The sequence below is a fragment of the Cataglyphis hispanica genome, chromosome 1, assembly GCF_021464435.1.
Source record: "Cataglyphis hispanica isolate Lineage 1 chromosome 1, ULB_Chis1_1.0, whole genome shotgun sequence".
Classification (NCBI taxonomy): Eukaryota; Metazoa; Arthropoda; class Insecta; order Hymenoptera; family Formicidae; genus Cataglyphis; species Cataglyphis hispanica.
In genome coordinates, this window is record NC_065954.1 from 3,617,010 (window position 1) to 3,630,144 (window position 13,135).

General features: G+C 43.6%; 1 protein-coding gene across 4 annotated transcripts in view; it reads left to right on the forward strand.

Moving 5' to 3' along the window:
- LOC126852974 (zinc finger protein chinmo) overlaps positions 1–13,135 on the forward strand; it is a 48,819-nt gene that overhangs the window by 17,819 nt on the left and 17,865 nt on the right. For all 4 annotated transcript variants that reach the window (XM_050598313.1, XM_050598302.1, XM_050598333.1 and 1 more), the window contains exons 3-6: positions 9,078–9,298; positions 9,682–10,019; positions 10,441–10,688; positions 10,793–11,068. In XM_050598313.1, coding sequence (XP_050454270.1) covers positions 9,078–9,298; positions 9,682–10,019; positions 10,441–10,688; positions 10,793–11,068 — 1,083 coding nt within the window. The remainder of the gene's footprint in view (positions 1–9,077; positions 9,299–9,681; positions 10,020–10,440; positions 10,689–10,792; positions 11,069–13,135) is intronic.

Consider the following 13,135-nt stretch of genomic DNA (forward strand, 5'->3'; position numbering starts at 1 on the left):
TCTTTATTTGATCTTTATGTCAACCTGCAATTTTTATATATAACTTATGTTCTTCTACGGTTGTATATAGATGAATGTTCTCAACTTTTATTTTCCTATTCGTACATTTGAAATAGTGATAATAGCGTGACATTTTGAAGAAAATTATATTAATTAATTTCGTGAGTTGAATGAGGTAATCATATAGCAAAAACGTAATAAAATATCAAAATAAAATTCTATAATGGGGGCAACTATGTGTGTATAGTGGCTCCGCGTCAACAATTTTATCAAAATGAAAACACGGAGCGAGTACGCGGTACTGTTTGCCGAGTATTAGCACGCGATGCTTCAAATTGAAGCGCTAAGAGAAAGCACAAAAATCAGAAGTATATAGCACGCTGTTTGCGAAGAGAGCGCGCAATCGCCCGCGCGCGCGCGCTCATTAACGTCAATCTCCTCGTAAATCGATGTCACCCCGTGTGATTATCCCGTACTTTATCGATCCGAGATAGAGTATTACCGCGAAACCACAAAAGCTGCTCCAAGGTAACCGCTCCCTCTCCCTCGAATACCGGATATCGATCGAAACGCGCGGACAGGCGCCGGTAATGCTATCGGTACTATTCGAATCGGCACGCAATGCGTGCATGCGTGCGTGGTATCCGCGACTCGCTGCGATATTTGACGAACTTTACAACCAGCACGTCGAATCTAGGATTAGGAAACCATATCTTTTTGTTTTCATTTATTATCTGACAAAGCGCTCTGAGATGCGCGCGTGTCAGTGACGTTCTTTACGTAGAGTCATAAAGGCGCGCGTGCATGGTGTTTCGCAAATAGCTTAGAATTTTTATCATATTTTTATGATCAGTACAATTTATCGTCGATTTTCATTAGAATTCCGTTGCATACTCTTCCGCGAGACACCGGCTCACGTTGCGCTCATTTTGTCTATTATGCGTGTCGCGCATACGCAACCGTTATGGTATCCACGCTGCAAGACGACATGGCGTGCGTTAGAAACGACACACATGTACCGTTCTGCTGACCCTCTCTTCGTAATTGTATGCCTATGTGTGTGTATTGAGCACACGGCTCTATCTTCTAGGATTATAGAATTATCGTAGGTGGGAGAAGTGTTCACAGTCGCTCCGCTGTGAAACATTATTAAACGCGCGTGTCACGGTTTACCTTGAATATAACACATCTCATGCGCCGTGTGTCTAAATAAAAATATAAATCAAGATCCCTCCACGAAATCTCGGGATATCAAAAAAATGATGTTTATTGGTTTATCATAATTTATTGCAGTACAATGAACTTTTAATTATTCGGCAATTATTTATTTGCGCAACCAAACGAATCAACATTGAAAAAAAAAAAAACATAATGAAATAGGAAATAAAATTTTCGAGAAATTTTATTAAGAAATATGTAAGATTTCTTTAATGAAAATGAAAACGAACAAATTTATAACACATTCACTGTATATTTGAAAATATTTTTTCTGAATTTGTCTAAAAAGATTTTTAATATATAAGACATTTTTAAATATCTTTCAAGCGTTTTTCGAATACATTGCGCCATTAAATGATTCTAAAATAAAATAATATGTGACGCGCAAGAGTTACGATTGTTTCAGCCATCCACTCGAAGCGATTTAGATCAGCGGGTTTCTGGGTCAGTAGACTCGGTGCAGCGCGATAAGGTAGCGGCCTCATTTTTTCGAGTAATGTGTTATCTGGTTGAACAAAAAAGATCTGCTCTCGATAGGAAATTGGGTCATCATGTGCTTCGCCGAATGTTGCAACTCGAACGGAAAGCCGGCACACATTAGTGCATGTCCAATGTCTCTTACAGGTACATCCGCATGCATTATGCAGTTAAGTGTTTCGTGAACGATTGGACGATGCAGTGCAATATCTTGAGAAAGGGAGAGAGAGAGAGAGAGAGAAAGAGAGAAATTTATATTTCAAACCATGTACTTCCGGTATGATATCGCGAGATACTTAATATTGCATCCGTTTGCGGCGGATACTGTTTGCGGTCAGATGACGGATACGCCTGCCGAAATTCATCGTTTTAATTTTACAGTTTATAATAAATACCGGAAGAGCGATGCAAGATATACGTTGATATATACAAACTAGAAAGAAAACTTTTCAAAAATAGACGAGATTGAAAAATCAAATTTGTAATATAAAGAAATCTTTGATATCTCCGGTAATTTGTAACAGAGATCTCGAGATTTCCAAGAAATTTACATGGTATATAAATAACAGTGAGATCGTAAAAGTCTGCGTTATTTCTAGAATTAAAGATTCACGTGGTCGTATTGACAGCGCGTTCCAGCATTGAATTTTGACGGGCCAATTGCGGGCCTCTCTTCGCACAAATTTTCTATACTTCCGCATGAATGAAACATGCCGCATTGAGCAATGAACTTTGGTGAAATATCAGCGCAAGAATGTCGATATACTTCGGCGATAGGAAATGGATCGGGCGAATGTTATTGTGAGATTGTATCATCGTCTCTTCGAAAGTGAATCTCTCGGCCAAATCACGTGCCGTGTGTGAAATTCAAATTTTTTTTTTTTTTTCATAGAATTTGTCGCCGCCCTCGCAAATAAAATTGCTCCGAACAAAAAAAAAAGAGAACTCATGCATTCATTCAAGGACAAAATCTTGCCATCAGCGATTGATTGCAAAAATTCGAAAAACATAAAGATATAAAAAGCAATTAGCTGAGAGATGAAAGAGAGATCCGCGATATATTTCACCACAAATTCTAGGAATTTTGCGATAATCGAATTAATATCGCGGGACCTATCGAGAGCACTATCTCAACCGAGGCGATCCCGAGCACTATCTATCGTGTGAGCTAACGTATTATTCTTGCGTACGCGTGTCACAGCATGTCGGCTGAATGCAAGGCGATATAGTGTATCGTAATTCGAGAGTCTCGATGCGTGACCGGGACCTCGAGGGGGATAACTCGCAGAGAGAGAGAGAAAGAGAACAAAGGAAGAGAAACCGCGCACGGCGAGTGAACGAACGCGCAGCGTTACGCCGCTCGCAAACTCCGCTCATGGCAAAAGTACACTTCCTGGAGTCAAGGCTAACTAGAGCCCGCGCTCTGATGCAACAGGATGCCGGCCATTGACTTTGCCTCTCTACCTAGGGTCGTCCTCCCCTCGTTCCTCGCGCGTTCCTGCGTCGTTATGCGAAAGTTTATCCCCCTCGGCATTTTGGGTGAATGCACCAAGTGAATGGCCAGCTTAAGAGACACCGAAAACGTTGTCGTAAACATTTTAACGATCGGTTATATAATATAAGTACTTAAACTTTGACTGGTGATTTAGCGAAAACTCTGTTCACAATATTTAAATTAATAAATTAATTATAATGATAGAAAATGATAGAAGAGGAGAATGATAGACAATGATAGAAAAAAATATATACGTATGATGTATAAACTTAGGCGTAGTAGTTAGTGACTGTTGCCGATCGGGCATTCACTGATATACATACATCCTCTTTTCGCGTGCGCGCTCTGGCCTTCCAGCCGGGTGGTCGGTGATCTTCTCAACCGAAGCATGTGTGCGTGGCCTTCTCCGCTGCTATTTCTATTACAAACATATAATCCGGCCGGTCGCTAACGCGGAACTGCGTGGCGATTCATCCGCGGCTTTGTTGCGGCACAAAGATAGAAAGAAGTTGCGAGAAAGAATCGCTCGACCGAGACACATTATGATATTCTATTATCAAGTGAATTTAAAGAAAAAAAAACAAAAAAAAAACGATATTCTTTGATAGCATGGTTTTCTTCATTCTCCGCGAAATATTAGCGCAGCTTAAAATCGGTTTCTAAATATACCACGTTCGATTTTAGAACGCGGCCTCGGTGTTGCTGTAATCTCTATTAAGATGCAATATACATGCGCGCGCCGCGTATTCTTCTATCAATTCCGTATCTGAATTTCGTCAGATTCTAATCAAGCCACGGACTGGCTGTCGGAAAAAAAGCCAACGTTAGACATGTGCGGAGGTGAAGCTTCAAGGCCTAGTTAGTTAGTATTACAAGGCGAACGGCCAAAGAGTTACGAAAGTGCGACACCTCTAACAGCAGCATCGGCGCGGCCGTTATCAGATCATTAGAAGAAACGATCATGTTAACCTTTGCGATGAAGGATCAGATGTGCCTGTAGGCGAGAGGGGTTAGTTAACGTTAAAAGTTAGTTAACGTCGTTCGCTCTCTTTGGGAACGGCTGCAATAACAGAGTCGAGACACGAGAAGAAAACGAATGCAATCATTACGTGAGCCGGGGGCGCGCGAGTTCTGATAAAATTCTCCGAATAACTCGATATCGGTAATCGAATATGGGTCAATGACATGGCGCGAATTACGTAATGGATGCTAATAACTTGAGCCCCGATCGTGCATTTTACACGTCCGCGCAACGACGGATGTACGTTGCGCAATGCGTGAGCAAGTTCACGACCGTGAATTAGATGAATGGCCGGAATTAGAAGCGCTTTGTATTCACGCTTGATATCGGTCGCATGTCCCGCGCAACGTTGCGCGCGATGCATATTTAACGTTAATAATAAATTTGTGGGAAGAAAAAGGGGGATTAATTATCAATAAATATATTTGAAGAATTTAGTCCACAAAATATTACGTTAATTCCCTTTGTCTCTCTCTCTCTCTCTCTCTCTCTCTCTATCTCTTGCAAAAAAAAAATTGATTGCCATATTTATATATTAATTAGCAATCACACAGATTTCATATTCTTTCTTTCGAATGAATTATATTGGCTTTTTCATGAGTAACTATGGTCTCACGAAATCGGATCCCCGATGAATTTCCGCGAAAAAAAAATTGCGCACGCAGCATCCGCGATCCAAAGCTCCGAATTGCGAGGGAGAGAAAGAGAGAGAGCGAGAAAGAGACGATTAACATTCGCGGACAAAGAACCGCGTCTATTTTCCGCATCCCAGCACCCTTCCTACGCTCGGATGCGTATGTATGCGTACACGCTTTTACATACACACGCATTCGCCGCTTTATCGCGAGGGTAACCTCGAGATTCACGATCGCCTCTCCACGTGTTGTTTCTTGCGCGTATCGCGATGCGTGTGTGGTGCGCTCTCTCTCTTTCTCTCTTGTTCCCCGCTCGGACTCCTTGGTTCACCATCCACTCTGTTTTTTTTTCTTTTTTTTTTTCGCCTTCGACACTGCTTTCCGCCGCGCTGTGCAACGAACTTCGGTTACGTGCGAAGAAAACGACCTTGGTCCCACGCGGCCATTGGCCGGGCCCAAAGGAAGCACGATCGGCGATTGGCTCGTCGACGAAAGTTTGACGGACGAAGCTGAACCGAGCCGAGCCAAGTCGATACACCAGGCTCATATACATTCGCTCGCCTAGCCCACTCTGCATCATCGACCTTGACGGGGCATTGACCGTTGTTCCCTTCCCTTAGCCGCGTTCCTCCGTATTAGAGTTTTGACTTTGCTTTAATCAAATCGGCGACCAGTCTTATCTATTCGCGAAGCTTTTGATACCGCAGTGCGTGTCACTGCTCCGCGCATATTACGAGGATGAGCGGCGAAGGTCGCTCCACGTGATTTTTCCGGTTCCTTCTTCGGGTTCTTTAAACACGTGTAAAATATTGTCCGGGATATTTTTTATGATAATTTGGGAAGTTTATGTGTCGATCGATGCGAAAAAGATTTTTCAATTTTATGTTTTGAGAGATTAAAGATTCTTCTCTCCTATAACGTTATTATTTTATTTTTGCGATGCAAGGTTAAGAGATTCCTTCTGTAATATATTCGATTAATATTTTTGGAGCTGATAAAAATCGCGGCTCTACGATGTATCGGTCGCTGACATTGGGACGCAATTGACATTGACTTATAAGCCGTAATTGTTGGTTTTACCCGCGGCGTTTATTACACGCATTCGGTGCACATACACGTAGGCCCCGAATTATTATTGCGCGTAGTAGAAGGACCGATGACCGTTGTAAAACGCTTCGTCGAAAACCTTAACTCCCAAAGAGCTCTACCGGTTGGCCTTGGAATATGAATAGATTGCTCGCGAAGAGTGCATTGCACTGTTGCGTAACTACGCGCGTTTTATTTGCAAATTTCGGCAGTCAACAAGCTGCTGGCAATCTCGCTTCTCGTTATTAAGTCTGTCCGTAATCCCGCGCGGTATATATTCGAAAAATATTTCTCTCCCTAATATAATTAGAATTCGTAGACAAGTGATACAAATAGAGTATCGTAGAATGATGATTGCTTTAAATAACGCATTGCTAACATAACATTTAATTAACACTTTATATAACGGTTTAATAATGTTGCAATTTTTGTTATTATTATTTGTTATTATTATTTTTGCAGAGTATATTACTTCACGTATTATACATTATATAAGTAAAAAAATATTTTAATCGATAGCTATTTTACACTCTTGTCGTGGCACCGTTGATTCTATCGTAATCCTTATCTATAATCGAACATCATCGTTCACGATGGCCTCGCTCGCTCGAAGCTCTTTCTCCCTCTCTCTCTCTCCCTCTCTCTCTCTCTCTCTCTCTCGCATTATAAATATAGTCCTCCACTATAAACAATATCTAAATAGGTATGTGCGCTCACACGCGCGCAATCGCGCCGAGAATGCCCGCGTGTTATCTCTATTCGCTCATTCAGTAATAGCCGTGCTGTCGTTCGCCTCGATGAGTCGATGACGGTGTTGCGGGATGTCATAAACACGCTTTCGAGGTCTCCACGCGCTCGCGTTACGCAACACCTGTTTCTGAAATTCTTTGCAACATATATTTTGCATGCGCACTGATAACGGGAACAACAATCGCGCCTGCCATATGCGCGCGAGAAGCACATCTTGAGAGTTTGCTGCGCTACCCGACACACTCACACATATTACAAGATTTATTAATAATTCCGGGACTTTCTCTCTCTCTCTCTCACGCTCTCTACACTCGCTGATGATCTCTGCATATTTCATTATTTCCACAAGTGTGCCGCGGCAAACTGCGCTGCCGCTTCATGTTTCCGCGCACGCGGTTCGCAGATGTAGGTATATTTTTCCTTTTGTGCGATCGACAATCGTCGAATGAAACTTTCCTCTCTCTGGCGAAATGAAAAATCTTGTTGCTTTTAATTCGGCGAATCTCTACTTCGTTCTATTATTCTCTAGCTCATGCGACGCAGTAACAGCGTGTATCTCCGGATTTTGCGTTGACATAAGCGATGGCATAGTCGCGAAACGCCCACGCACGCACACGCGGCTCGGCCGTTGGCCCTTGCACAGCACGTAATGAGCAAAGCGTATATTTGGCCCGAACACCTGTATATATGCGATCCTATATTAGACAAGTGAGATTATTATTACTCGTCTGTTAGAAAATGATACAAAAATTATTTGCAATTCGAAATTCGCTATCGCGGATATTTTACTCTCGTTAGGAGACGTTACAGACGTTAAATTAAATATTAATTTAATATAAGACAAATTTATACGATGCGATGTATTTCGGTGAGCTCGGCGGGAGAAGAACCGAGAGAGCTATCATGAAACCGCGGTATGCTCTTCTTCTCGGATATGCGGTAAATTCAATATTCGTCGTATAAGAGACTTGAAATTGGGCGCAACGGGGAGTGCACGGAAATTTGATCCCGCGCCAAAGGAAGCTCAAAGAGTTGGATACACTTTGTGTCCTACTCGGGAGCCACTCGGAAAGACAGGTGCTTTGAGCCACCTGGTCCTGCCCTCGTCACCTTTCTTTTTTCTCCTCTCGCACTTGATTTCCTTATTCGGAGAGGATGCTATCACGATGAGACTTCTTCCTATATATCCGTTTAAAAACGCACGCTTATGTTTAATGAGACACTTTCACGAGATGTTTCATTCTCTTGATTCGCATGAAATAAACGAAGCAGAGAAGTAGAAGAAAAGTAAAACACGGCGAGCAAATAACTCTTGATAACGAGATATGTATATTTAATAATATACATGCTGAAATGGAACAAGTTTCAAGAAACATGAATGAAATTAAGACAAAGAGAGACACAGTATCTCTCTTCTTCTCTCTAAATTAACATTTAAATAAACTTACACGTGTATGAGGGCGAGAGTAAAAAAAAAAAAAAAAACACGAAATCAAAGGAACAAATAACTTTTAATAACGAAATATGTATATGTAGTCTATATGTAGATTTAGATTTACGAAAATTAAATAAGTTTCAAGAAACTTGAATGAAATAGCAAAGAGAATTATATATTATCTCTTTAGATTAAATTTTAAATAAATATGTATGTATGTGACATGTGACAAAAAAAAGGATTTTTTAAACAACTTTTTCCGAAACACGCGACGCAGAGAGAGGCTTCGAACGATCAGTTGTGCGGCTCTTTTTTTTTTTCACGCACAACCATTCCTGAATATCTCGGACGCCCTACATGCAACGGTCGCCCGTGTCGTATTACACGCCCGCGCGCTTGGCGAACGTGCATTATAGTAGCGGTGCGCGTGAATTATGAATTACGGAAGATCGTGTCCGAAGATGACCTACATACGCAGCGGGCTGCGAGAAACGGCATCGACGTCAGTCGAGCTAGCCCCCGGGTTCCTTTATGTCGCCTCGCGGAGAGGGAAATGGTGGGCCCGTTGAAAAAAAAAGGGTTCGTCGGTCACCGGCTTCCTTTGCACGCCAAAATTCCCGCGCTCATTCGCATTACATTGTGAGAAAGCCGTGAGAAAGAGACCGAGATCCGTTTTGTACGTGCATCGAAAATTTCTATGCTAATCTCGCGAGTATCCTACGCGTTATTAATTCCCGTAATTACCGTATATACCAAGCGCGCTTTAAGTGTATACTAAATTAAATTAATAGTAACACTCGTAATATTCAGGCGAATCCCGTTAATATAATTCTAATTTATTTACATATAAATAATTAAAATTCATGTAATGATATTTATTTATGACTCGTTGAGTCATTTCTCTTCGATAATAAATGACTATCTATATTTTTAAGATCGTGTATACGATTTATATTTCAGGAGTTACGTTCAAAGCGCACAGGTTAATTCTCGCAGCATGCAGCAAGCACTTTCAGGAGCTCTTCGAAGGAATGCCGCCTTCTCCCGCGGGACTGATCGTTATTCTCGATGGGACGAGTGCCCACAATATGGCGTCCCTCCTCGAATTCATGTACCGTGGAGAGGTACACGTGTCCCAGGAATCCCTCAGCTCCTTCCTCAAGGCGGCTGAATGCCTTCAAGTATGTGCCTGTCTTTTTTCGAAAAATAATGACCTTAAATAATGTTCTCCGGATATAATTGTACACGTGGCGCGGCGTCTCCAAATATTTCGACGACCCTAAAATCTATTTAGCTATATTTCTATGTGTCATTTGTACTGCGGGGAGAAGCTCTCGAAAGTTAATCATCATTTGTCAAATTCTTTTCGAAATTGTCGCTTGAATTGAGAATTGCATGTTTCAGTATTTTTTAAATACATATAAAGCAGTTCAAAGGACGCTATCCGTGATATTTATTAGCATAATCGATGATATTTATAACGAACGTGTTAAAAAATAATTCATTATTTTTATACCCTATATTTTTATATGATATATATTTATCCCTTCTCCATAAACCCTAGGTTAAGGGTCTGTCGATCATCGAGCATGAGAAACTGGCTGTGGCGCAGAGGCACGCCGCGGAGAGCAGCAATACCTCCGCGGATGTTGAAGGTAGTAGTGGAAGCGGGGGCGGCAGTAACGGTACCATCGGGGGTAACGGTAGCGTGGCTGGTATCGTCGGCAATGGGGGTGGCGTCGGCGATGTGAACGACATGAGCGAGGCCGGCGAGGCCACCATGCTCAGGAACACCATGAAGAGAACCCCCACACCGGTACCGTCGCCCGTCCCGGCGTACCCTGTACCCAACATGTACTCGAGCTCTCACTACTACGAGAGCCTACCGAAGAGGCTGATGAGGTAAGAATAATATCTTTCAGCGCCTGAAGGATCTGCGATGTTTTGGTACGGGACAACCACGGGCGAGAATATCCTTCTTACGTTCTAAAGATTTTAAATGACGTATGTGTGATAAATCGCAGACGGGGAAGCAAAGCGATTTTGGAATTGACTCGCTAAAAAATTTTGTCTCCATCGAAATTAGCATTTTGTTGAGTTCAAATTCTCTGGTGTTGTGCGAGAAAGCGACGTAATCTTCATCCTGAAGAGAATGTCTTTTTCTTTCTTTCGTATTCTTTCATTCGCGCTGCGTCAATTTCCGGGATCTCCGACTTCCACCTTGCTCGTAATACGCATGTTTACCAAATATCCGCGCCGCGCTATATGTTCTAGCTGATTACGCTCGCGTGAGATTCTTTGAGTTGCGACCGCGTATTTTTAGATCGCCGAGCGACGTCGACACGTTGGGAAGAGCGAGCGTATTGCGCGACGGCGCTGCCTTCCGGCCAGCGTCTGCCCCGCATCCGCTCCTACTGGAGAATCACTTCTATCAACCGTTCACCCATCCCTCTGAGACTCCCTTGCATCCTCACACCGCGCCTCATACGCCCACGGAACTGGAACAGCAATTGGAACGAGCGCGATCCGAGGAACGCAGCAACTGTGATGTCAAGGAGAGCGTTGCCGAAGGTGAGAAAGAGAGGGAGACGAACATCTCTCCTCTGAGAGATCAACGTAAAATCGAGAAAAACGAAACGGATTTTCTCTAACGGAAAACTTGTGTCCTGTCGCAGATCTTCGAATAAAACAAGAGCCAGTAGCGTTGACCGATCGGGAAAGGGCGGAGAAGCTGGCGGAGAGATTGTCCGGCGAGGTTTATCCCGGACGGGGGTTGGACGCGAGCTCGTACGGCCCAAACTCGGATCATCTGCCGCACGGGGCGCAGCTGGGTCCGGCGATGGTGCCGATGCCACCGGCTCATCCGCCGACACCCGATCAAAAACCCGCCACGCCCGCTATGTGGAACACGAAGATCAACAAGGCCAGCACTGTCTCCACTATCGACGGTGGTGAGTGCCATCCATTGTCTTTGCGTCATCACGAGAGATCGGCGTATTTATTTTGTACTTTGCGAGCGGAGATCCGAATGTGAGACTCAAAGCGTAATTTTGCGTAAAATTACTCCTTTTAATTCGCGATATTTTTTATTACGATCTCTCGTTCGTAAAGTTGATGTCGGAAGCACGTTACGTGTCAATGGTTACTATTAGATCGCAAACGCTCGCGGTTGAGAGATAAGAACGCAGCTGAGTCTATTGACACGTGAAATCATGATGTAGCGAATGAACGCATGGGCGAACTTTGCAGGTTTGTTGAACCTCGCGCGCGTGCGTTTCTGTACTACGTGTATTTTGGATTCGTCGCCAAAATATACAATGTGAGCGCGAATAGTAAATCTCTTTGCATGCGTTACGATCATTTTGAGAGATTATATAAGACCAATCTCGCGGCAGTCCTCCATGCGTCGGCTAGCAGGCAATATAATATTTGGATACCACCCAATTCTCTCGGACGCGAAGCAGTTTCTCTCGAAATGATTTCGATAGACTTTATCTGGTACGATGCGCCGAGTAGGAGGCGCGCACTGGCTCCAGAGTTACAAAATGCACAAGCAGTTGCATCATTACTGCACGTGGGGCCTAACTAGATGTTGCAACTGCCGCATTCCTCTTCTACCGTTTCTCATGCTCGTTCTCCTCTCCGCGGCGAGAGATAAAACGATGCATCGTAAAAAGAAGCCTGCTGCGCGTTTAAGCGCCGTCTAGAGTTTTCATCTTACGTTCTCTTAGAAATTTTTCGACGAATTTAGAGTTTACGAAAATTTACGCTTTTTTTCATTCAATTTCTTAATTTTCGCAAAAAAGAGAGAAAATCAATTCCAGAATGATCAAAGAATCAAAGTAGCTGAAGGATAATTGACGGTTTTTGGAATACTTTCGTGTAGATTTTTTTTCGTCCACGTGTACGTCAGTCTCCGCTTCGGCGACGCTCTAACGTGCAGAAAGAGAGAGCGACGACGCCGTGGATTTTACGGGGCCTTCCGTCCGTGCCCCCGTCCGGGATCCATGGTATGCCTTACGACTTGCCTTCACGGTGTGAACAAAGTGTACAAAGAGGATGCAGGCGACGGTGCAGCCACTGGGAACATCTTTTGCTCCGGCGAGCAAATCACCGAGCGTGACGTTACGACGACGCCACGTGAAACACGGGCATGCCGATGGGCTACCAACACCAACGCGACCCACGGCATCGGCACTGGACGTCGCGACGGCGACTCGTGTTGCCACCGCGGACGACGTCCCGGCCATTTTTAATCGTCCGCTCGCCCGCCGCAAAGAAAGTAACGAAGCGTCAACTAATGCAACGGTTATTGACATTAGGCCCGCAGAGGAGAAAGAGCAAAGAAACGGGAAACCCGGGGCAACGGGAAGATAATTCTGTGCACGTTAAACGTGCTCAGAGAAGAGTGAAAGAAGTCGCTGATAGACCGAGCAGCTATTTATTAAATGTACCAAAGTTCGGAGCGCGTCCATGCGTTCATCTCAAGGGAGTTCTTCTTTGCATTTTCAACCACACTTTACTCTCTGCAATCTTCAAAGATATTCTCTAATAGCGTCGTTAAAAAAAAAAAAAAATTAATGTTACCGTCACACCGTGAAGTAACCGAATACGAGATTGTGACATTAAAACAAAAAAATCTCGTTACCGCTCTTAAATTATTCAAAAGTCGTACGGACAAAGACACAGAGACAAACATGAATCTCTGAAAAGGCACGTTATAAAAAAAAAAGTAGAATGACAGCGGAGAGACGTTTCCCTGTTCTGTTGCGCTTAATGTAGGTGTGACCGTGGCGCAAGTGTAAGCCGGAGCTCTTTGAATCGCGTGTGAGGAGGAATGCGGCGAGAACGCGCGGTGAGAAAAATCGTGACCGTCGCATTGTTGAGTTATTCTATCGAAGTACAGTTATGCTTACCGAGGGATCGTCGTTACTTTTTGTTAGATCCTCCGCGAGAATCGTTAGAAGTCGCGCCGGCTTGGCCGGCCCGATCATCATCTCGGCGTGGAATTTATGCGA